Source organism: Anomaloglossus baeobatrachus, chromosome 10 (genome assembly GCF_048569485.1).
Source record: "Anomaloglossus baeobatrachus isolate aAnoBae1 chromosome 10, aAnoBae1.hap1, whole genome shotgun sequence".
Taxonomy (NCBI): domain Eukaryota; kingdom Metazoa; phylum Chordata; class Amphibia; order Anura; family Aromobatidae; genus Anomaloglossus; species Anomaloglossus baeobatrachus.
The window spans coordinates 213,028,165-213,049,143 of NC_134362.1; the positions used below are offsets into that span (position 1 = coordinate 213,028,165).

General features: G+C 58.1%; 1 protein-coding gene across 1 annotated transcript in view; it reads right to left on the reverse strand.

Annotated features, from left to right (window-relative positions):
• HYDIN (HYDIN axonemal central pair apparatus protein) overlaps nucleotides 1–20,979 on the reverse strand; it is a 211,862-nt gene that overhangs the window by 112,854 nt on the left and 78,029 nt on the right. The window contains exons 24-38 of the mRNA XM_075325454.1: nucleotides 19,969–20,270; nucleotides 18,420–18,479; nucleotides 18,265–18,337; nucleotides 17,918–17,986; nucleotides 15,909–16,118; nucleotides 14,652–14,789; nucleotides 9,279–9,456; nucleotides 4,759–4,835; nucleotides 4,566–4,681; nucleotides 4,348–4,484; nucleotides 4,139–4,271; nucleotides 3,883–4,069; nucleotides 3,654–3,803; nucleotides 3,327–3,566; nucleotides 2,681–2,843 (exon numbers count right to left, since the gene is read on the reverse strand). Of these exons, the coding sequence (XP_075181569.1) occupies nucleotides 2,681–2,843; nucleotides 3,327–3,566; nucleotides 3,654–3,803; nucleotides 3,883–4,069; nucleotides 4,139–4,271; nucleotides 4,348–4,484; nucleotides 4,566–4,681; nucleotides 4,759–4,835; nucleotides 9,279–9,456; nucleotides 14,652–14,789; nucleotides 15,909–16,118; nucleotides 17,918–17,986; nucleotides 18,265–18,337; nucleotides 18,420–18,479; nucleotides 19,969–20,270 (2,233 nt within the window). The remainder of the gene's footprint in view (nucleotides 1–2,680; nucleotides 2,844–3,326; nucleotides 3,567–3,653; nucleotides 3,804–3,882; nucleotides 4,070–4,138; nucleotides 4,272–4,347; nucleotides 4,485–4,565; nucleotides 4,682–4,758; nucleotides 4,836–9,278; nucleotides 9,457–14,651; nucleotides 14,790–15,908; nucleotides 16,119–17,917; nucleotides 17,987–18,264; nucleotides 18,338–18,419; nucleotides 18,480–19,968; nucleotides 20,271–20,979) is intronic.

Genomic DNA, 20,979 nt, shown 5'->3' on the forward strand with positions numbered 1-20,979 from the left:
ATTGACCTACAAAGCTGTGCATAGTCTGTCTCCTCCATATATCTCTGAACTAATCTCCCACTACACTCCAACACGTCACCTCCGGTCCTCCCAAGATCTCCTTCTCTCCTCCTCTCTCATTCGCTCCTCACGCAACCGACTCCAAGACTTCTCCCGAGCATCCCCAGTCTCCTGGAACTCGCTGCCTCAACACGTCAGACTATCCCCTACCCTTGCAAACGTCAAACGGAACCTGAAAACCCACCTGTTCAGAAATGCCTACAATCTACAATGAACTCACTGCCGCCCGACCACCGTGCAGAGCTGCCGCCCCACCACCGTGCGGAGCTGCCGCCCGACCACCGTGCGGAGCTGCCGCCCAATCTACACCCCATCTACTATCTCCTCCCCATAATCCTATAGATTAAGCCCGCAAGGGTAGGGCCCTCTTCCCTCTGCACTAGTCTGTCTACTGTAACTTGTATATGTGTTCTATATGTAACCCCCTTCTCATGTACAGCACCATGGAATTAATGGTGCTCTATAAATAAATAATAATAATAATAATAATCCCTGGGAGACAGCGGGGGGTACACTGCTCCAGATGCTGGGCACATACACCACTGTGAGAGAACAGAATGCATTTTGTTCCTATAATGTCCATCTTGCCTCATAGCTAATGAGGTCATACGGCTCAGCTAACACTGATGAGCGGGAACTTTCACATTTCCGTTCACACCTGCGGCTCTTCTTGGCGCATCGTTCTGAAGGAGTTATTTCTTTGTTTGAGGTACTATATAAACTAGTCCCATGATGTAATAAAGTAGAAACTTTGAGTACACTACAAAGTATGTGAGCTGTAATGATTTCCTTGCGCTTGTAAAACAAATCTTTTTAATTTCGTGTTCAGAACTTTCCAAATATCACATAAAGAAACCTATAAAGACTGCAGAGGGCATGAGCCGAGATTGAGGCTCTCCTGTTATCAAATGAGCCTGGCATAGTGAAAATAAAGCTCGCACCTGAGCTGACAACGAGGGAGGAAGAAGAAATGCTCTTATAGATGTAGCCGTCACAGAAGCAGCAAAGAGGCCTAGAGTTGGAAGTCTTTTACCAATACTGACCCTTACCTCAGGGACATCTGTCACCTCAGTGGCATCTGTCATTCCTCATGTTTTTAAATCCCTACAGGAACAAGTGGTTCAACAAGGAACTGAGTGTGAGATGCAGGCAGCCAGTGACTGAGGAAGGTCTGTGGATAAAGGGCGGTAAGCTTTCTCTACTCAGTGATGGCCCAGGTAACCCATGCACTAATACATCTGACAAAGACAGTTATAAGTGTGGTGGTGGACAAGGTATGGGTGGCTCCAGGGTTCAGTACCCAGGTGGCCAGACTCTCCCAGTCTTGTAACATTTGTTCCTAAAACAATGTAGAAAAACTGTAAAAGACCTCACAGAAACACCCCCCTCGTCCGCTCTACTGCTCCAGAGATTGCAGATCGATCATATACATCTACCACGTGTAGGTTTCTATGAGTTTGTGTGAATTTCCTTCCAGGATTGATCTGAGGCATATCCAGTGCGGAAAATTACATTACTGCTGAAAAACTCATGATGGAGGTGGTCTGTAGAAATGAGGTTCCAGGAGTGGTAAAAATGCATAGTAGAGGTCATTATAGAGATCTCACAGTATCTGAGGATTAGCGGCTTTCCACACTCCTCACCCTCCACAAAGCAGAGGGAAGGCGGAAAGGTTGAAGGAGACGTAAAAATGTAACAATCCACAAGATAATGGTGGACACTGGAAAGTCGTGGACCAAATGCTCGTTTCCTTAATAAATAGATCTTCACATAGGATATATTTGGTTTAGCACCGAGACCATGATAATATTTCCCACAGATACAGTGTGATATCCTGACCAGCGATGCACGAGCCTTATATAAGTGACTAAATAGTGTGATAAGCAGGTGTATTCTCCAATTCCAGGTCCTAAATCAGTGTCAGGAGCACGTGGCCTCCAGCCAGGAGCACGTGGCCTCCAGCCAGGAGCACGTGGCCTCCAGCCAGGAGCACGTGGCCTCCAGCCAGGAGCACGTGGCCTCCAGCCAGGAGCACGTGGTCTCCAGTTAGGAGCACGTGGTCTCCAGCCAAGGAGACTGGTGATCCTAAAAAGACGAACGAGAAAGACGTGAGCCAAGATTAGGTGGAATTAGGGTTGTGATACAATTATGTGTATTCAGGTAAGGCGCTGAGGTGAAGCAAGTAGGAAAGTCCCGAGGACACGGGTACCTTCTGATATACCCAGAATTGGGAAGAATGTGGGATAACAGGAGCCATTTTGTTCCTATAATGTCCATGTTGTCTTATAGCTAATGATGTCATGGTGTTTGGCTAGCACTGATGGAAAGGGAAGCTTAAAATTATTGTCCTTGCCCCTAGTGTTCTTATTGGTGCATAGTTTGGAGGAGTTATTTCTTTGTTTGAGGTACTATATAAACTGGTCACATGATGTAATAAAGTATACCACCACAAAGCATGTGTGCTGCAATGATTTCCTGAGCATTTGTTAAACAAATCTTATTAATTTGGAGTTTAAGAGGCAAAGAAGGAGGGTATTTCACTCATGCCACTCACCATACCCTGAAGACACAGCACACAGCGAGGGCACTGCTACAGAGACCGGGTACACACACTGCTCACCTTCCTCCGTGCCACTCGCCCCTTGCCCTCTCTGCTGTTCCTCCTGTAAACGTCTCCTCTCTTCATAGTACTCTAGGATTTCTGGTGGGAGTTTGTCTCCAGCTGAGCGCGGTGGGAGCAGCAGGGTCTTCTGCGCATCGTACCCCTTCAACAGCTGCAGAACCTGCAAAAAGCACAGAGAAGGGAGGAGTGGCAGGTGAGAGCGGCACCTGGAGCAAGCAGCACACCCGGGGTGTGAGCGGCGCCTGGAGCAAGCAGCAGGCCCGGAGGTGAGCGGTGCCCGGAGCGGCAGCAGGCCCGGAGGAGAGTGGTGCCTGATGTGCCAGGTGTGAGTGATGCCCAGAGCAGGCAGCATGCCCGGGGTGTAAGCGGTGCCCGATGTGGCAGGTCTGAGCTGCGCCGGAGCAAGCAGCAGGCTCGGGGTGTGAGCAGTGCCCGATGCGGCAGGTGTGAGCAGTGCCCGGAGCAAGGAGCAGGCCCGGAGGTGAGTGCTGCTCAGAGCAGGCAGTAGGCCCGGGGTGTGAGCGGTACCCAGCGTGGTAGGTCTGCGCTGCACCCGGAGCAAGCTGCAGGCCCGGGGTGTGAGCAGTGCCCGATGAGGCAGGTGTGAATGGTGCCCAGAGCGAGCAGTACGCCCGAGGATTACCTTCTCCTCCTCCATGTAGTCCTTGTCCATCTCCAGAGAGTAGAACTCGATGGGAAAGCTGCAGGGGTTTCTCACCAGCACCTCCACATCATCCCCTGAGCTTAGTGGCAGGATGGGGCCCAGCTCCAGGACACTGGGGGTAAAGTCCAGCCGCGGCTCCAGGCCCTGGCCTTGCACCAGTATCAGGGCTCGCTGGCTGCTCTGTGTGACCTGGAGGACCAGGCGCTGGCTGTACAGCTTCTACAAGGAGAACATATAAAAGTCAACATTGCAGAAGTCCTCACCCCCGAGGGCGGCTTCCTCCTGTGCCATTCGTCTGTACCTCACCTCTTCACGTGGCATGAACTTTATTTCCACGTTCTTCTTCTGGCCTGGAAGCAGACGCTCGTGTGCTGGGATCACCTCGAAGATGGCTGATCTCGGCTTGGCCTCCTGCCTCAGCTTCTTGCGCAGGTGCATGGGGAGGTGTTTGTCTATCTGCAGGGGAACACTATGCTTTTAGTCCAGCTCCCACAGAGGTGGCGGTAGTGGGCAGGTAGCAGGATAATGGCGGTACCTTAACGTCAGCCTCTAAGTCCATCAGCGTCCACTCACAGGGCACCGGAAGCGGGTTTGATAGCTGCACAGTGCGGATCTTGCACTGGCCGCACTGCACGGGACTGAACTCCACCCGCTCCTCCGACACAGACAGCGTCGGCATAGTCACCAGCGCCCGGAGACGGACGGACCACCAGGGGCCCCCACTCACCTGCAGAAAGACGTCAGAGCTTAGAGACATGCGGGATCCTCAGGGGCCTGACACAGACAGAGACCTCACCTGGATGTGCAGCACCACGTCCACCGCTCCCAGAGGAAGATTCGCGCCCTGAGGGTCAAACTTCACCCAGAAGGTCTCGGTCTGACCGCACGGCAGATTCTTCACGCGGTCTAAATCCACGATGAACCCTGCGTGAGGCAGAAGGCAGCGATTACTGCTGCCCGGCCGTGGCCTGGTGTGCACTGAGGAGGGACATGCTGCTACCTGTGCCTGCGAGTCCACGACGCTCAGCCCGGAAGGACACGGGAAAATGTCCAGTGTTAGTGACTTTAATGATGTGCGATCGGACCTCTCCCATAATCACGTATCCAAAGTCCAGCAGGTACTCCGGGAGGTCAGCCCTGAACACAGACAGAGGCACTAGAGGGGCTGCACTGCGGGGGGCTGTCACGTGGGTGCAGACACGCAGCAGAGCCACTCACATCAGCAGCCGACGGCGTAGTTTCTGGGTACTGTCCCCCGTTATCCCCATATCCAGCTCATCCTCCGCATGCTTCCTGATCAATAGACGCTCCACCTCCATCATCAGCTGGGGGTCCTGCAAAGCACAGCACAGTCCAGACAACTCTGCGCACAGCACAGGACTCACAGCTACACCTGCACACAGGACCGTACCGCGCCAGCGCCGGGCTCCGGCTCGCCTCCGCTCAACTGCTCCGCTGCCGCCAGGAACGGGTCAAATCTGTCACCTGCTGGAGGAAGAAGAAAGGAAAACTTACCGAACTGTGGGCGAAGAGGGCAAGGTGGACAAAAAGGACACTGCAGACTATGTGGGAGAGGCGGACAGAACGAGAGAGGCCGACGGAGCGGGAGAGGCCGACGGAGCGGGAGAGGCCGACGGAGCGAGAGAGGCCGACGGAGCGAGAGAGGCCGACGGAGCGAGAGAGGCCGACGGAGCGAGAGAGGCCGACGGAGCGAGAGAGGCCGACGGAGCGAGAGAGGCCGACGGAGCGAGAGAGACAGACGGAGCGAGAGAGGCAGACGGAGCGAGAGAGGCAGACGGAGCGAGAGAGGCAGACGGAGCGAGAGAGGCAGACGGAGCGAGAGAGGCAGACAAAAAGGACACTGCAGACTATGCGGGAGAGGCGGACAGAACGAGAGAGGCCGACGGAGCGGGAGAGGCCGACGGAGCGGGAGAGGCCGACGGAGCGGGAGAGGCCGACGGAGCGGGAGAGGCCGACGGAGCGGGAGAGGCCGACGGAGCGGGAGAGGCCGACGGAGCGGGAGAGGCCGACGGAGCGGGAGAGGCCGACGGAGCGGGAGAGGCCGACGGAGCGGGAGAGGCCGACGGAGCGGGAGAGGCCGACGGAGCGAGAGAGGCCGACGGAGCGAGAGAGGCCGACGGAGCGAGAGAGGCCGACGGAGCGAGAGAGGCCGACGGAGCGAGAGAGGCAGACGGAGCGAGAGAGGCCGACGGAGCGAGAGAGGCAGACGGAGCGAGAGAGGCAGACGGAGCGAGAGAGGCAGACGGAGCGAGAGAGGCAGACGGAGCGAGAGAGGCAGACGGAGCGAGAGAGGCAGACAAAAAGGACACTGCAGACTATGCGGGAGAGGCGGACAGAACGAGAGAGGCCGACGGAGCGGGAGAGGCCGACGGAGCGGGAGAGGCCGACGGAGCGGGAGAGGCCGACGGAGCGGGAGAGGCCGACGGAGCGGGAGAGGCCGACGGAGCGGGAGAGGCCGACGGAGCGGGAGAGGCCGACGGAGCGGGAGAGGCCGACGGAGCGGGAGAGGCCGACGGAGCGGGAGAGGCCGACGGAGCGGGAGAGGCCGACGGAGCGGGAGAGGCCGACGGAGCGGGAGAGGCCGACGGAGCGGGAGAGGCCGACGGAGCGGGAGAGGCCGACGGAGCGAGAGAGGCCGACGGAGCGAGAGAGGCCGACGGAGCGAGAGAGGCCGACGGAGCGAGAGAGGCAGACGGAGCGAGAGAGGCAGACGGAGCGAGAGAGGCAGACGGAGCGAGAGAGGCCGACGGAGCGGGAGAGGCCGACGGAGCGGGAGAGGCCGACGGAGCGGGAGAGGCCGACGGAGCGGGAGAGGCCGACGGAGCGGGAGAGGCCGACGGAGCGGGAGAGGCCGACGGAGCGGGAGAGGCCGAAAGAGCGGGAGAGGCCGAAAGAGCGGGAGAGGCCGAAAGAGCGGGAGAGGCCGAAAGAGCGGGAGAGGCCGACGGAGCGGGAGAGGCCGACGGAGCGGGAGAGGCAGACGGAGCGGGAGAGGCCGACGGAGCGGGAGAGGCAGACGGAGCGAGAGAGGCAGACGGAGCGAGAGAGGCAGACGGAGCGAGAGAGGCAGACGGAGCGAGAGAGGCAGACGGAGCGAGAGAGGCAGACGGAGCGAGAGAGGCAGACGGAGCGAGAGAGGCAGACGGAGCGAGAGAGGCAGACGGAGCGAGAGAGGCAGACGGAGCGAGAGAGGCAGACGGAGCGAGAGAGGCAGACGGAGCGAGAGAGGCAGACGGAGCGAGAGAGGCAGACGGAGCGAGAGAGGCAGACGGAGCGAGAGAGGCAGACGGAGCGAGAGAGGCAGACGGAGCGAGAGAGGCAGACAAAAAGGACACTGCAGACTATGCGGGAGAGGCCGACGGAGCAGGAGAGGCAGACAAAAAGGACACTGGAGACTATGCGGGAGAGGCCGACGGAGCGGGAGAGGCCGACGGAGCGGGAGAGGCCGACGGAGCGGGAGAGGCCGACGGAGCGGGAGAGGCCGACGGAGCGGGAGAGGCCGAAAGAGCAGGAGAGGCCGAAAGAGCGGGAGAGGCCGAAAGAGCGGGAGAGGCCGAAAGAGCGGGAGAGGCCGACGGAGCGGGAGAGGCCGACGGAGCGGGAGAGGCCGACGGAGCGGGAGAGGCCGACGGAGCGGGAGAGGCCGACGGAGCGGGAGAGGCAGACGGAGCGGGAGAGGCAGACGGAGCGAGAGAGGCAGACGGAGCGAGAGAGGCAGACGGAGCGAGAGAGGCAGACGGAGCGAGAGAGGCAGACGGAGCGAGAGAGGCAGACGGAGCGAGAGAGGCAGACGGAGCGAGAGAGGCAGACGGAGCGAGAGAGGCAGACGGAGCGAGAGAGGCAGACGGAGCGAGAGAGGCAGACAAAAAGGACACTGCAGACTATGCGGGAGAGGCCGACGGAGCGGGAGAGGCAGACAAAAAGGACACTGGAGACTATGCGGGAGAGGCCGACGGAGCGGGAGAGGCAGACAAAAAAAGATACTGCAGACTATGCGGGAGAGGCTGACAGAATGAGAGAGGCAGACAGAACGAGAGAGGAGATGGAGAGATGGAGCAGGAGAAGTAGACAAAAAGGACACTTCAGACTATGAGGGAGAGGCGTACAAAAAGGACACGTCAGATGGAGCGGGAGAGACCGACAAAAAGGACACGTCAGACTATGCAGGAGAGGCGGACAAAAAGGACACGTCAGACTATGCAGGAGAGGCGGACAAAAAGGACACGTCAGACTATGCGGAAGAGGCAGACAGAGCGGGAGAGGCGGACGGAGCAGGAAAGGCAGACAAAAAGGACACGTCAGACTATGCGGGAGAGGCAGACTGAGCGGGAGAGGCGGACGGAGCAGGAAAGGCAGACAAAAAGGACACGTCAGACTATGCGGGAGAGGCAGACTATGCGGGAGAGGCAGTCAAAAACGACACTTCAGACTATGCAGGAGAGGCAGACTGAGCGGGAGAGGCGGACGGAGCAGGAAAGGCAGACAAAAAGGACACGTCAGACTATGCGGGAGAGGCAGACTATGCGGGAGAGGCAGTCAAAAACGACACTTCAGACTATGCAGGAGAGGCAGACTGAGCGGGAGAGGCGGACGGAGCAGGAAAGGCAGACAAAAATGACACGTCTGACTATGCGGGAGAGGCAGACAAAAAGGACACGTCAGACTATGCAGGAGAGGCGGACAAAAAGGACACGTCAGACTATGCAGGAGAGGCGGACAAAAAGGACACGTCAGACTATGCGGAAGAGGCAGACAGAGCGGGAGAGGCGGACGGAGCGGGAGAGGCGGACAAAAAGGACACGTCAGACTATGCGGGAGAGGCAGACAGAGTGGGAGAGGCGGACGGAGCGGGAGAGGCAGACAAAAAGTACACGTCAGACTATGCGGGAGAGGCAGACTATGCGGGAGAGGCAGTCAAAAACGACACTTCAGACTATGCAGGAGAGGCAGACTGAGCGGGAGAGGCGGACGGAGCAGGAAAGGCAGACAAAAAGGACACGTCTGACTATGCGGGAGAGGCAGACAAAAAGGACACGTCAGACTATGCAGAAGAGGCGGACAGCATAGGACAGGCAGACTATGCAGTAGAGGCAGACGGCGTGGGAGAGGCAGACTATGCGGGAGAGGCAGACTATGCAGTAGAGGCAGACGGCGTGGGAGAGGCAGACTATGCGGGAGAGGCAGACAGCGCGGGAGAGGCAGACTATGCAGTAGAGGCAGACAGCGCGGGAGAGGCAGACTATGCAGTAGAGGCAGACAGCGCGGGAGAGGCAGACTATGCAGTAGAGGCAGACAGCGCGGGAGAGGCAGACTATGCAGTAGAGGCAGACAGCATAGGAGAGGCAGACTATGCAGTAGAGGCAGACAGCGCGGTAGAGGCAGACTATGCAGTAGAGGCAGACAGCATAGGAGAGGCAGACTATGCAGTAGAGGCAGACTATGCAGTAGAGGCAGACTATGCGGGAGAGGCAGACTATGCGGGAGAGGCAGACTATGCAGTAGAGGCAGACAGCGTGGGAGAGGCAGACTATGCAGTAGTGGCAGACGGCGTGGGAGAGGCAGACTATGCGGGAGAGGCAGACAGCGCGGGAGAGGCAGACTATGTAGGTGATGCACACAATGCAGAGTTGAGTGGTCACTTCTCCGGGGCAGTTTGCGCTCCAGCTGATCGCTTTTCCTCTTAGCTATCAGGACAATTTCCGTCCTTTCTCTACAGATGTACAATACACAGCTATTTACCACGCAGCAGCAGCTACCCTGCCTCCTGGCTCGTGTGCCCCTGTGAACATACATTTGCCATCTTTTTTGGATGGTAGTTATCTCATTCATATAGAGGAGAGAAGCCGGGAGGCCCGAGGGGGATCCGAGCAGTGAAGCACGAGGGTCAGTAGGGGGCGCTGTGCTACGTACCAGCGAGGTGTCGGGGCAGGTCCAGGCTGACGCGGGGGAACACTCCCTCTCCGCGCAGGACAATCACTTCTGGTTCCAGATGAGCCACCTGCAGGTGAATAAAGCGCTGGAAAGTATCGGGGACTGCGGGGAAATAGGAAACTCGGAGGATTTCTTCTCCTTCAGCCGGAACAAGACCCTAGAGGAAGAAGAGGTGGGGGGCGAGACGTGTGAGGAGAAAATCAGGGGATGGTGGCCTCGTCCTGCACACACAGCATATACACTATACACATACATTATAGACCACTCTGCCAGGAAGAAGCCATTACTCTAGAAGAAACAGAAAAAGACAGATTCATGTCTGCAGATGCAACAGGAACAAAAGCTTCCATTCCTGGAGACGTCCTGGGGTCTGATGGAACTAACATTGAAGTGTTTGGCCATAATGACCATCGTTACGATTGGAGGAAAAAGAGAGAAGCTTTGAAGCCTAAGAACATCATCCCAGCTGTTACACACGGGGGCCGCATCATGTTGGGGGTTGTTTTGCTGCAGGAGGGACTGGTGACATCACAAAATAGATGGATCATGAGGAAAGAAGACTATGTGGCCATACTGAAGAACATCTCAAGACATCAGCCAGGAGCTTACAGCTTGGGTGGAAATGGGGCTTCCAAATGGACAATGCCCTGAAGCTACTGCCAAACTGGTTACAAGGTGGCTTAAGGAGAACTAAGTCCATGTTTTGGAGTGGCCATCACAAAACCCTGATCTCAATCCTAATAATGTATAAGCAACGTTGAAAAGTCCGGTGCCAGCGGTGACCTCCAAATATGGCTCAGCTACACCAGATCTGTCAGGAGGAATCAGCACAAATTCCACCAACTATGGTGAGAAGCTTGTGGAAGGAGATTCACACCATCTGTGTGGCCGCGCCGTTGTCCCTGTGTCCATGCCTGCACCACCTGTGTGTCCTTACCGACATCCATGTGACCGCATAGTTGTGCCGCACCATCACCGGAGTATCCACACAGTCATTCCTGTGCCGTTGCTTAAGTGTCTGCACCGTTCGAGAGTCTGCACCGTCATTACAGTGCCTGAACTGTCCATGTGACTGCACCGTTGATCCCATGTCTGCACTGTTCATGTGACCGCACTGTTGTCCCCATGCTGTTGCCTGAGTGTCTGCACCGTCGTCCCCGTGTCCGCGCCGTCGTCCCAGTGTCCGCTCCATTTGTTCAGTGTCTGCACCGTCGTCTCAGTATCCGCTCCGTCATTCCAGTGTCCGCGCCGTCGTCCCAGTGTCCACGCCGTCGTCCCAGTGTCCACGTCGTCGCCCCAGTGTCTGCTCCATCGTCCCAGTATCTGCTCCATTTGGTCAGTTTCTGCACCGTCGTCTCAGTGTCCGCACCGTCGTCTCAGTATCCGCGCTGTCGTCCCAGTGTCTGCGCCGTCGTCCCAGTGTCCGCGTCGTCGTCCCAGTGTCCGCTTCATTCGTTCAGTTTCTGCACCGTCGTCTCAGTGTCCGCACTGTCGTCTCAGTATCCACGCCGTCGTCCCAGTGTCCGCTTCATTCGTTCAGTTTCTGCACCGTCGTTTCAGTGTCCGCACCGTCGTCTCAGTATCCGCTCCGTCGTTCCAGTGTCCGCGCCGTCGCATCAGTGTCCCCTCCGTCGTCTCAGTATCCGCTCCATTCTTTCAGTATCCGCTCCATCGTCCCAGTGTCCACGCTGCTGCCCCAGTATCCGCTCCATTGTCTCAGTATCTGCTCCATTCTTTCAGTATCCGCTACGTCGTCCCCGTATCCACGCTGTTGCCCCAGTATCCGCTCCGTCGTCCCCGTGTCCATGCTGTTGCCCCAGTATCCGCTCCGTCATCCCGTGTCCACGTTGTTGCCCCAGTATCCGCTCCATCGTCCCGTGTCCACGCTGTTGCCCCAGTATCCACTCCGTCGTCCCGTGTCCACGCTGTTGCCCCAGTATCCACTCCGTCATCTCAGCATCTGCTCCATTCTTTCAGTATCCTTCCCGTCGATCCCGTGTCCACGCTGTTGCCCCAGTATTTGCTCCGTCGCCCCCGTGTCTACGCTGTTGCCCCAGTATCCGCTCCGTCGTCCGCGTGTCCACGCTGTTGCCCCAGTATCTGCTCCGTCGTCCCCGTGTCCACGCTGTTGCCCCAGTATCTGCTCCGTCGTCCCCGTGTCCACACTGTTGCCCCAGTATCTGCTCCGTCGTCCCCGTGTCCACGCTGTTGCCCCAGTATCTGCTCCGTCATCTCCGTGTCCATGCTGTTGCCCCAGTATCTGCTCCGTCGTCCCCGTGTCCACGCTGTTGCCCCAGTATCTGCTCCGTCGTCTCTGTGTCCACGCTGTTGCCCCAGTATCTGCTCTGTCGTCTCTGTGTCCACGCTGTTGCCCCAGTATCTGCTCCGTCGTCTCTGTGTCCACGCTGTTGCCCCAGTATCTGCTCTGTCGTCTCTGTGTCCACGCTGTTGCCCCAGTATCTGCTCCGTCGTCCCCGTGTCTACGCTGTTGCCTCAGTATCCGCTCCGTCGTCCCCGTGTCCACGCTGTTGCCCCAGTATCTGCTCCGTCGTCTCCGTGTCCACGCTGTTGCCCCAGTATCCGCTCCGTCGTCCCGTGTCCACGCTGTTGCCCCAGTATCCACTCCGTCATCTCAGCATCTGCTCCATTCTTTCAGTATCCTTTCCGTCGATCCCGTGTCCACGCTGTTGCCCCAGTATTTGCTCCGTCGCCCCCGTGTCTACGCTGTTGCCCCAGTATCCGCTCCGTCGTCCGCGTGTCCACGCTGTTGCCCCAGTATCCGCTCCGTCGCCCCAGTGTCTACGCTGTTGCCCCAGTATCCGCTCCGTCGTCCGCGTGTCCACGCTGTTGCCCCAGTATCCGCTCCGTCGCACCCGTGTCTACGCTGTTGCCCCAGTATCCGCTCCGTCGTCCGCGTGTCCACGCTGTTGCCCCAGTATCTGCTCCGTCGTCCCCGTGTCCACGCTGTTGCCCCAGTATCTGCTCCGTCGTCCCCGTGTCCACGCTGTTGCCCCAGTATCTGCTCCGTTGTCTCCGTGTCCACGCTGTTGCCCCAGTATCTGCTCCGTCGTCCCCGTGTCCACGCTGTTGCCCCAGTATCTGCTCCGTCGTCTCTGTGTCCACGCTGTTGCCCCAGTATCTGCTCCGTCGTCTCTGTGTCCACGCTGTTGCCCCAGTATCTGCTCCGTCGTCTCTGTGTCCACGCTGTTGCCCCAGTATCTGCTCTGTCGTCTCTGTGTCCACGCTGTTGCCCCAGTATCTGCTCCGTCGTCCCCGTGTCTACGCTGTTGCCCCAGTATCCGCTCCGTCGTCCCCGTGTCCACGCTGTTGCCCCAGTATTTGCTCCGTCGTCTGTGTCCACGCTGTTGCCCCAGTATCTGCTCCGTCGTCTGTGTCCACGCTGTTGCCCCAGTATCTGCTCTGTCGTCTGTGTCCACGCTGTTGCCCCAGTATCTGCTCCGTCGTCTCTGTGTCCACGCTGTTGCCCCAGTATCTGCTCTGTCGTCTCTGTGTCCACGCTGTTGCCCCAGTATCTGCTCCGTCGTCCCCGTGTCTACGCTGTTGCCCCAGTATCCGCTCCGTCGTCCCCGTGTCCACGCTGTTGCCCCAGTATCTGCTCCGTCGTCTCAGTGTCCACGCTGTTGCCCCAGTATCCGCTCCGTCGTCCCCGTGTCCACGCTGTTGCCCCAGTATCTGCTCCGTCGTCTCCGTGTCCACGCTGTTGCCCCAGTATCTGCTCCGTCGTCTCCGTGTCCACGCTGTTGCCCCAGTATCCGCTCCGTCGTCCCCGTGTCCACGCTGTTGCCCCAGTATCTGCTCCGTCGTCTCCGTGTCCACGCTGTTGCCCCAGTATCTGCTCCGTCGTCCCCGTGTCCACGCTGTTGCCCCAGTATCTGCTCTGTCGTCTCTGTGTCCACGCTGTTGCCCCAGTATCTGCTCCGTCGTCCCCGTGTCCACGCTGTTGCCCCAGTATCTGCTCTGTCGCCTCCGTCTCCACAAGTTTATACATTACATATAATGTACTAGCACAATCCACTTTCCGCTGTTAATGAGGTGAGTGTACATGGACGCCATTATGGATGATCTGTGCGGAACAGATTGTCTTTGCATCATAGCTGGACAAGCGAGCCTCATAAAATGCTGAAGAGACTGGGGCGCGGTGCGATTGTTTTTCCGTGGCCATGCCACGTAAGATACGGCCATCTGATCAGCCTCACTGAGTGACACTGGCCGTGTGCTGTCATTTATCTATGGACAGCAGCACTCAGAGCAAAACTACAGTGCAGTGACCGATGGCTGACAAGCCCCTGACAGCTGCAGTGCGAGTCCTGACCACAGGGGGGCAGCGGTGTACAAGGCTTCCTCCACCAGCGGTTATATAACGCCGTCCTCCACATGTGAGCGCCGCACACATCACCCAGCGCTGACCGCAGACACCGTGCACCGCACACATCACCCAGCGCTGACCGCACACATTGTGCGCTGCTAGTGCCGGATACACTGTATATACTGCCCGCTCCTGTATACAACGCCGGATACACTGTATATACTGCCTGCTCCTGTATACTACTCCGGATACACTGTATATACTGTATGTCATGATGTATGTGCTTTTCTCCATCCCATATTTCTTGTATAAGATGCCATGTGATGTATTTTACCTTCTCACTGTATTTGCTGTAATACTATGTCAGGATGTGATGTCACTTTCCTTTGGTTGTACTTACTGAACACTTTGAAATGTCTTGGGATGTAAGTAACCATACCTTCCCCCCATCTCCTGTGTCTCTGGGCCCATAATGCAATTATCTCTTGTCCACACAGCCAGAGGAACTTCCCATTGTTTCGTAAGCAGTGGATAACGCCAACTACACAAACCTGTAGACATCTCGGAGCCAACCTTCTAGAATCTTCTAGTGGGCCCAACCATTGCATAGACCCCTACCCTTGAGGGGCGGGCCCACGAGCTCAGACAATACACTCCTGTTTCTAAGTCCAGTTGGGAGCTGAGCTTTGAAGAGGAAGGGAGCGAGATCTGATTCTGCGGACAGATCTCGCCGTCCAGTGGATTGTATGGGATTTCTGGGACTCTGAAGAGGACTATTTCGTCGTGATCTGGCACTTTGGATTATCGGGAGGTGCCCCCGGATCTGTTTTATTTGGACTTGTCGTGTGCTGTTCCTGTATTCCTGTTAGTAAACCTGTTGGATCATCCTCGGCCTGTTGTCTCTCCTTGCTCTGTTGTCTCTCCTTGCTCTGCTGTACACCCCGTCCCACTGGACACCCCCTTTTAAGAATTGACGCCACCTGTATAATACGCCAGCAGTGGTGTAGAGATGAGGGTGCACTCACACTCAGGGGCTGAACACGCGGCTCCCCGGGGTACAGGCTCTGCTGCCGCTCCGCTCGCTGCTTCAGCACAGTGAATGGGAAACTGACCCTCCCCGTGTTCCTGAGCACAATCTGCGCCTCCACCACCTGGTCCATCATCTGTGAAGACAAATGCGTTACCAATACACCGCCCGCGCCACACACACACCACACACACACACACACACACCGCCCACACACCCCCCACCCACACACACACACACCGCCCACACACACACACACCCCCCCCACACACATACACACACGCGCACCCCCCCCACACACACACACACACCCCACACACGCGCACCGCCCACACACACACACACACACACACACACACACACACACCGCCCGCCCACACACACCCCCCACACACACACACACACACACCCCACACACACACACACACGCACCGCCCACACACACACACACACACACACCGCACGCCGCACACACACACACCCCACACACATACACACACGCGCACCGCCCACACACACACACACACCGCCCACACACACTCCACACACAACCCACCCACACACACACACACACACCTCACCCACACACACACCACATACACACCCCACACGCACACCCCACCCCACACCACACACACACACCCCACCCACACCACACCCACACACACCACATACACACCCCACACCACATGCACACCCCACCCCACCCCACACCACACACACACACACACACACACACACACACACACACACACACACACACCACATGCACACCCCACCCCACCCCACACCACACACACACACACACACACACACACATGCACACCCCACCCCACCCCACACCACACACACACACACACACACCACATGCACACCCCACCCCACCCCACACCACACACACACACACACACACACACCACATGCACACCCCACCCCACACACACACACACACACACACACACACACACACACACACACACACACACACACACACACACACACACACACACACACACCACATGCACACCCCACCCCACCCCACACCACACCACACCACACACACCACACACCACACACACACCAGCTGTGCCCACGCCACCCATACCCCGCTCCGCCACACCACCCACCCACCAGCCATGGCCACGCTCCAGGTTAGCACAGAAGTGTACCCCGGCACAACCATGTACAGAACTACATATATGTGTAGTGTAGGAACGACACGAGCCGCCATCTCCCCGCCCATGCTCCATGTTACCTGGACTCCACAGTCGATCTCTCTGGTGCTTAGATCATAGGTGACGAGCGAGGCCTCTCCATGCAGGCTGACCTCATATACGGGACCCCCATAAACCGTACACACTGCCCGGGCCCTGGCGCTGACGTTTGTGTGTCCATAGAATGTGAATGACACGACACGACTCTCCCCCGGCTGCAGAGTCCCGAACTGAGGAAGGATGTCAAAGACCTGGGGGAGACGAGAGATTACTGCAGAGACCCCGAGGTGAGATATTACAGGGGCACGTGGACCCCCACTGAAGGGGATATTACAGGGGCACGTGGACCCCCACTGGAGAGGATATTACAGGGGCACATGGACCCCCACTGGAGGGGATATTACAGGGGCACATGGACCCCCACTGGAGGGGATATTACAGGGGCACGTGGACCCCCACTAAAGGGGATATTACAGGGGCACATGGACCCCTACTGGAGGGGATATTACAGGGGCACATGGACCCCCACTGGAGGGGATATTACAGGGGCACATGGACCCCCACTGGAGGGGATATTACACGGGCACGTGGACCCCCACTAAAGGGGATATTATAGGGGCACATGGACCCCCCACTGGAGGGGATATTACAGGGGCACATGGACCCCCACTGGAGGGGATATTACAGGGGCACATGGACCCCCACTGGAGGGGATATTACAGGGGCACATGGACCCCCACTGAAGGGGATATTACAGGGGCACGTGGACCTCCACTGGAGGGGATATTACAGGGGCACGTAGACCCCCACTGGAGGGGTTATTACGGGGGCACATGGACCCCCACTGGAGGGGATATTACAGGGGCACATGGACCCCCACTGGAGGGGATATTACAGGGGAACGTGGACCCCCACTGGAGGGGATATTACAGGGGCACATGGACCCCCACTGGAGGGGATATTACAGGGGCACGTAGACCCCCACTGGAGGGGTTATTACGGGGGCACGTGGACCCCCACTGGAGGGGATATTACAGGGGCACGTAGACCCCCACTGGATGGGATATTACAGGGGCACGTGGACCCCCACTGGAGGGGATATTACAGGGGCACGTGGACCCCCACTGGAGAGGATATTACAGGGGCACGTGGACCCCCACTGGAGGGGATATTACAGGGGCACGTAGACCCCCACTGGAGGGGTTATTACGGGGGCACGTGGACCCCCACTTGAGGGGAAATTACAGGCGCACGTGGACCCCCACTGGATGGGATATTACAGGGGCACGTGGACCCCCACTGGAGGGGATATTACAGGGGCACGTGGACCCCCACTGGAGGGGATATTACAGGGGCACGTGGACCCCCACTGGAGGGGATATTACAGGGGCACATGGACCCCCACTGGAGGGGATATTACAGGGGCACGTAGACCCCCACTGGAACGGTTATTACGGGGGCACATGGACCCCCACTGGAGGGGATATTACAGGGGCACGTAGACCCCCACTGGAGGGGTTATTACGGGGGCACATGGACCCCCACTGGAGGGGATATTACAGGCGCACGTGGACCCCCACTGGAGGGGATATTACAGGGGCACGTGGACCCCCACTGGAGGGGATATTACAGGGGCACGTGGACCCCCACTGGAAGGGATATTACAGGGGCAAGTAGACCCCCACTTGAGGGGATATTACAGGGGCACGTGGACCCCCACTGGAGGGGTTATTACGGGGGCACATGGACCCCCACTGGAGGGGATATTACAGGCGCACGTGGACCCCCACTGGAGGGGATATTACAGGGGCACGTGGACCCACACTGGAGGGGATATTACAGGGGCACGTGGACCCCCACTGGAGGGGATATTGTAGGGGCACGTGGACCCCCACTGGAGGGGATATTGTAGGGGCACGTGGACCCCCATTGGAGGGGCTTCTTATGGACGTCACTTTGTCCTCCCCGACCAGACGTCTCCATTACACAATGAATGGATACTGCATGGCCGGTATCTACACATCAGGCGCACATCCATGACCCTGCGCACCTCCTGTACTCCGGTGGTCCCACGTTCTTCTGCCACAGGTGCGCCATCTCCAGTGCCCGGTGTGTCAGTCTGAAAACAGAGGGAACAGATGAGGACACAGGAGCTTCTCAGGCTGAACCCAGTGTTTTGGATTTTATTGTCCCCCACCCGTTATTTTTGTCATGGAAATAACCTGCCAGCAGACAAGCAGCAGCGCCTCCTACTGTAGACACATGCACGCTCCACCCAGCCGAGTGTGCATGAGTAGAGGGGAGATTGAGCGGATGGCGGCCATCTAATGAGGGTGGTCCCGGGATAAGGGATAGGCCGGTGATATGGAGGAGACAGACAGCAGCACAGGACTCTACCTGAGGCTGGGGGTCCAGGATTTGGGTCCAGGTATCTGCAGCAGGCACTCTTGGCTTGTAGGGTTCATCTTGCCTGGAGATTAGAGGGGGGTCATTATAAAAAACACCTCATTATCCACCATGTGACAGTGGAGAAGATCTGTTGTGACTCCCACCCTCCGGCTGGATCACAGTCGTCTCCGATTCCTCCAGGACGGTCGCTGGGTTCTGGTAATCTGCAAAAGAAAGCACCCAGCACCCATCATACCACAGCAAACAAAGAGGCTGGAGAGCTAGGAGAGCAGGCCGAAGGGCTAAGAGAGCAGGCCGGAGGGCTAAGAGAGCAGGGCGGAGGGCTAAGAGAGCAGGGCGGAGGGCTAAGAGAGCAGGGCGGAGGGCTAAGAGAGCAGGCCGGAGGGCTAAGAGAGCAGGCCGGAGGGCTAAGAGAGCAGGCCGGAGGGCTAAGAGAGCAGGCCGGAGGGCTAAGAGAGCAGGCCGGAGGGCTAAGAAAGCAGGCTGGAGAGCTAGGAGAGCAGGCCGGAGGGCTAAGAGAGCAGGCCGGAGGGCTAAGAGAGCAAGCCGGAGGGCTAAGAGAGCAAGCCGGAGGGTTAGGAGAGCAGGGCGGAGGGCTAAGAGAGCAGGGCGGAGGGCTAAGAGAGCAGGGCGGAGGGCTAAGAGAGCAGGGCGGAGGGCTAAGAGAGCAGGGCGGAGGGCTAAGAGAGCAGGCCGGAGGGCTAAGAGAGCAGGCCGGAGGGCTAAGGGAGCAGGCCGGAGGGCTAAGGGAGCAGGCCGGAGGGCTAAGGGAGCAGGGCGGAGGGATAAGGGAGCAGGCCGGAGGGCTAAGGGAGCAGGCCAGAAGGCTAAGGGAGCAGGCCGGAGGGCTAAGGGAGCAGGCCGGAGGGCTAAGGGAGCAGGCCGGAGGGCTAAGGGAGCAGGCCGGAGGGCTAAGGGAGCAGGCCAGAAGGCTAAGGGAGCAGGCCAGAAGGCTAAGAGAGCAGGCCGGAGGGCTAGGAAAGCAGGCCGGAGGGATAAAAGAGCAGGCCAGAGGGCGAAGAGAGCAGGCCAGAGAGCTGGGAGAGCAGGCCAGAGGGCTAAGAGAGCAGGGCGGAGGGCTAAGAGAGTAAGCCGGAGGGCTAAGAGAGCAGGGCGGAGGGCTAAGAGAGCAAGCCGGAGGGCTAAGAGAGCAGGGCGGAGGGCTAAGAGAGCAAGCCAGAGGGCTAAGAGAGCAGGCCGGAGGACTAAGAGAGCAAGCCTGAGGGCTAGGAGTGCAGGCCCGAGAGCTAGGAGAGCAAGCCGGGGGGCTAGGAAAGCAGGCCGGAAGGCTAGGAAAGCAGGCCGGAAGGCTAGAAAAGCAGGCCAGAGGGCTAGGAAAGCAGGCCAGAGGGCTAGGAAAGCAGGCCAGAGGACTAGGAAAGCAGGCCAGAGGGCTAGGAAAGCAGGCCGGAGGGCTAGGAAAGCAGGCCGGAGGGCTAGGAAAGCAGGCCGTAGGGCAGGTCGGAGAGCTAGGAGAGCAGGGCGGAGGGCTAAGAGAGCAGGGTGGAGGGCTAGGAAAGCAGGCCGGAGGGCTAGGAAAGCAGGCCGTAGGGCAGGTCGGAGAGCTAGGAGAGCAGGGCGGAGGGCTAAGAGAGCAGGGTGGAGGGCTAGGAATGCTGGCCAGAGGGCTAGGAGAGCAGGCCGGAGGGTTGGGAGAGCAGTTCTGGTGGATGGGAGGTCTGCAGGCCTTACCTGGTCTCTGGCACAAAGGCCCAGCGGTACTGCACGGCCAGCGGGCTGACGTTGGTCACCTCCAGCTCTCGCATCATCTCGGTGTCATTGAGAATGCAGCCAAAGTGGATGTGAGTGTAAGTGAGGTGCAGGTTGGGGAAGTGCACCTCCGCCCTCAGCGTGAGCTGCTCTGTGTGCGGGTGCTCCACAAAGCCGATGGACACAACCTCCTCCACCACCTGGCTTTGGAGATCAACAATGAAACTCGGGTCAAATCTAACGGTCAGCTCCACTTCTTCACCGGTATCCAGGTGGAGGGGACTCTGGAGGGGAAACAGAAGCCGCTACATTGTGGGGATGAAGAGCAGAAAAACCCCCAAGACCACCCAGCTGCAAAGGCAATATGTTAAGAGGGGTAAGGGCAAAGCTATGGGCGGGCTGCCACGCCCCTGCGACCTGTGTACCACGAGCCAACTCTCCAGCCGTGGACAGTGTGCCACCAGGACCTCATGATGACATGAAGATGGTGAGGACTGGTGATGACCGAGAAGAGTAGGGGAACTAGCAATAACTAGTGACGACTCATGATGGGGACTGGTGAGGAGCGGGTAACACTGGTGATGACTGGTGAGGAGCTGGTAACACTGGTGATGACTGGTGAGGAGCTGGTAACACTGGTGATGACTGGTGAGGAGCTGGTAACACTGGTGATGACTGGTGAGGAGCTGGTAACACTGGTGATTACTGGTGAGGAGCTGGTAACACTGGTGATGACTGGTGAGGAGCTGGTAACACTGGTGATGACTGGTGAGGAGCTGGTAACACTGGTGATGACTGGTAAGGAGCTGGTAACACTGGTGATGACTGGTGAGGAGCTGGTAACACTGGTGATGACTGGTGAGGAGCTGGTAACACTGGTGATGACTGGTGAGGAGCTGGTAACACTGGTGATGACTGGTAAGGACTAGTGTGGGACAATTAATGGCGGCTGCTGCATCTTGGGGCGCTGGTGGTGACTGCGGTGAGCTCTAA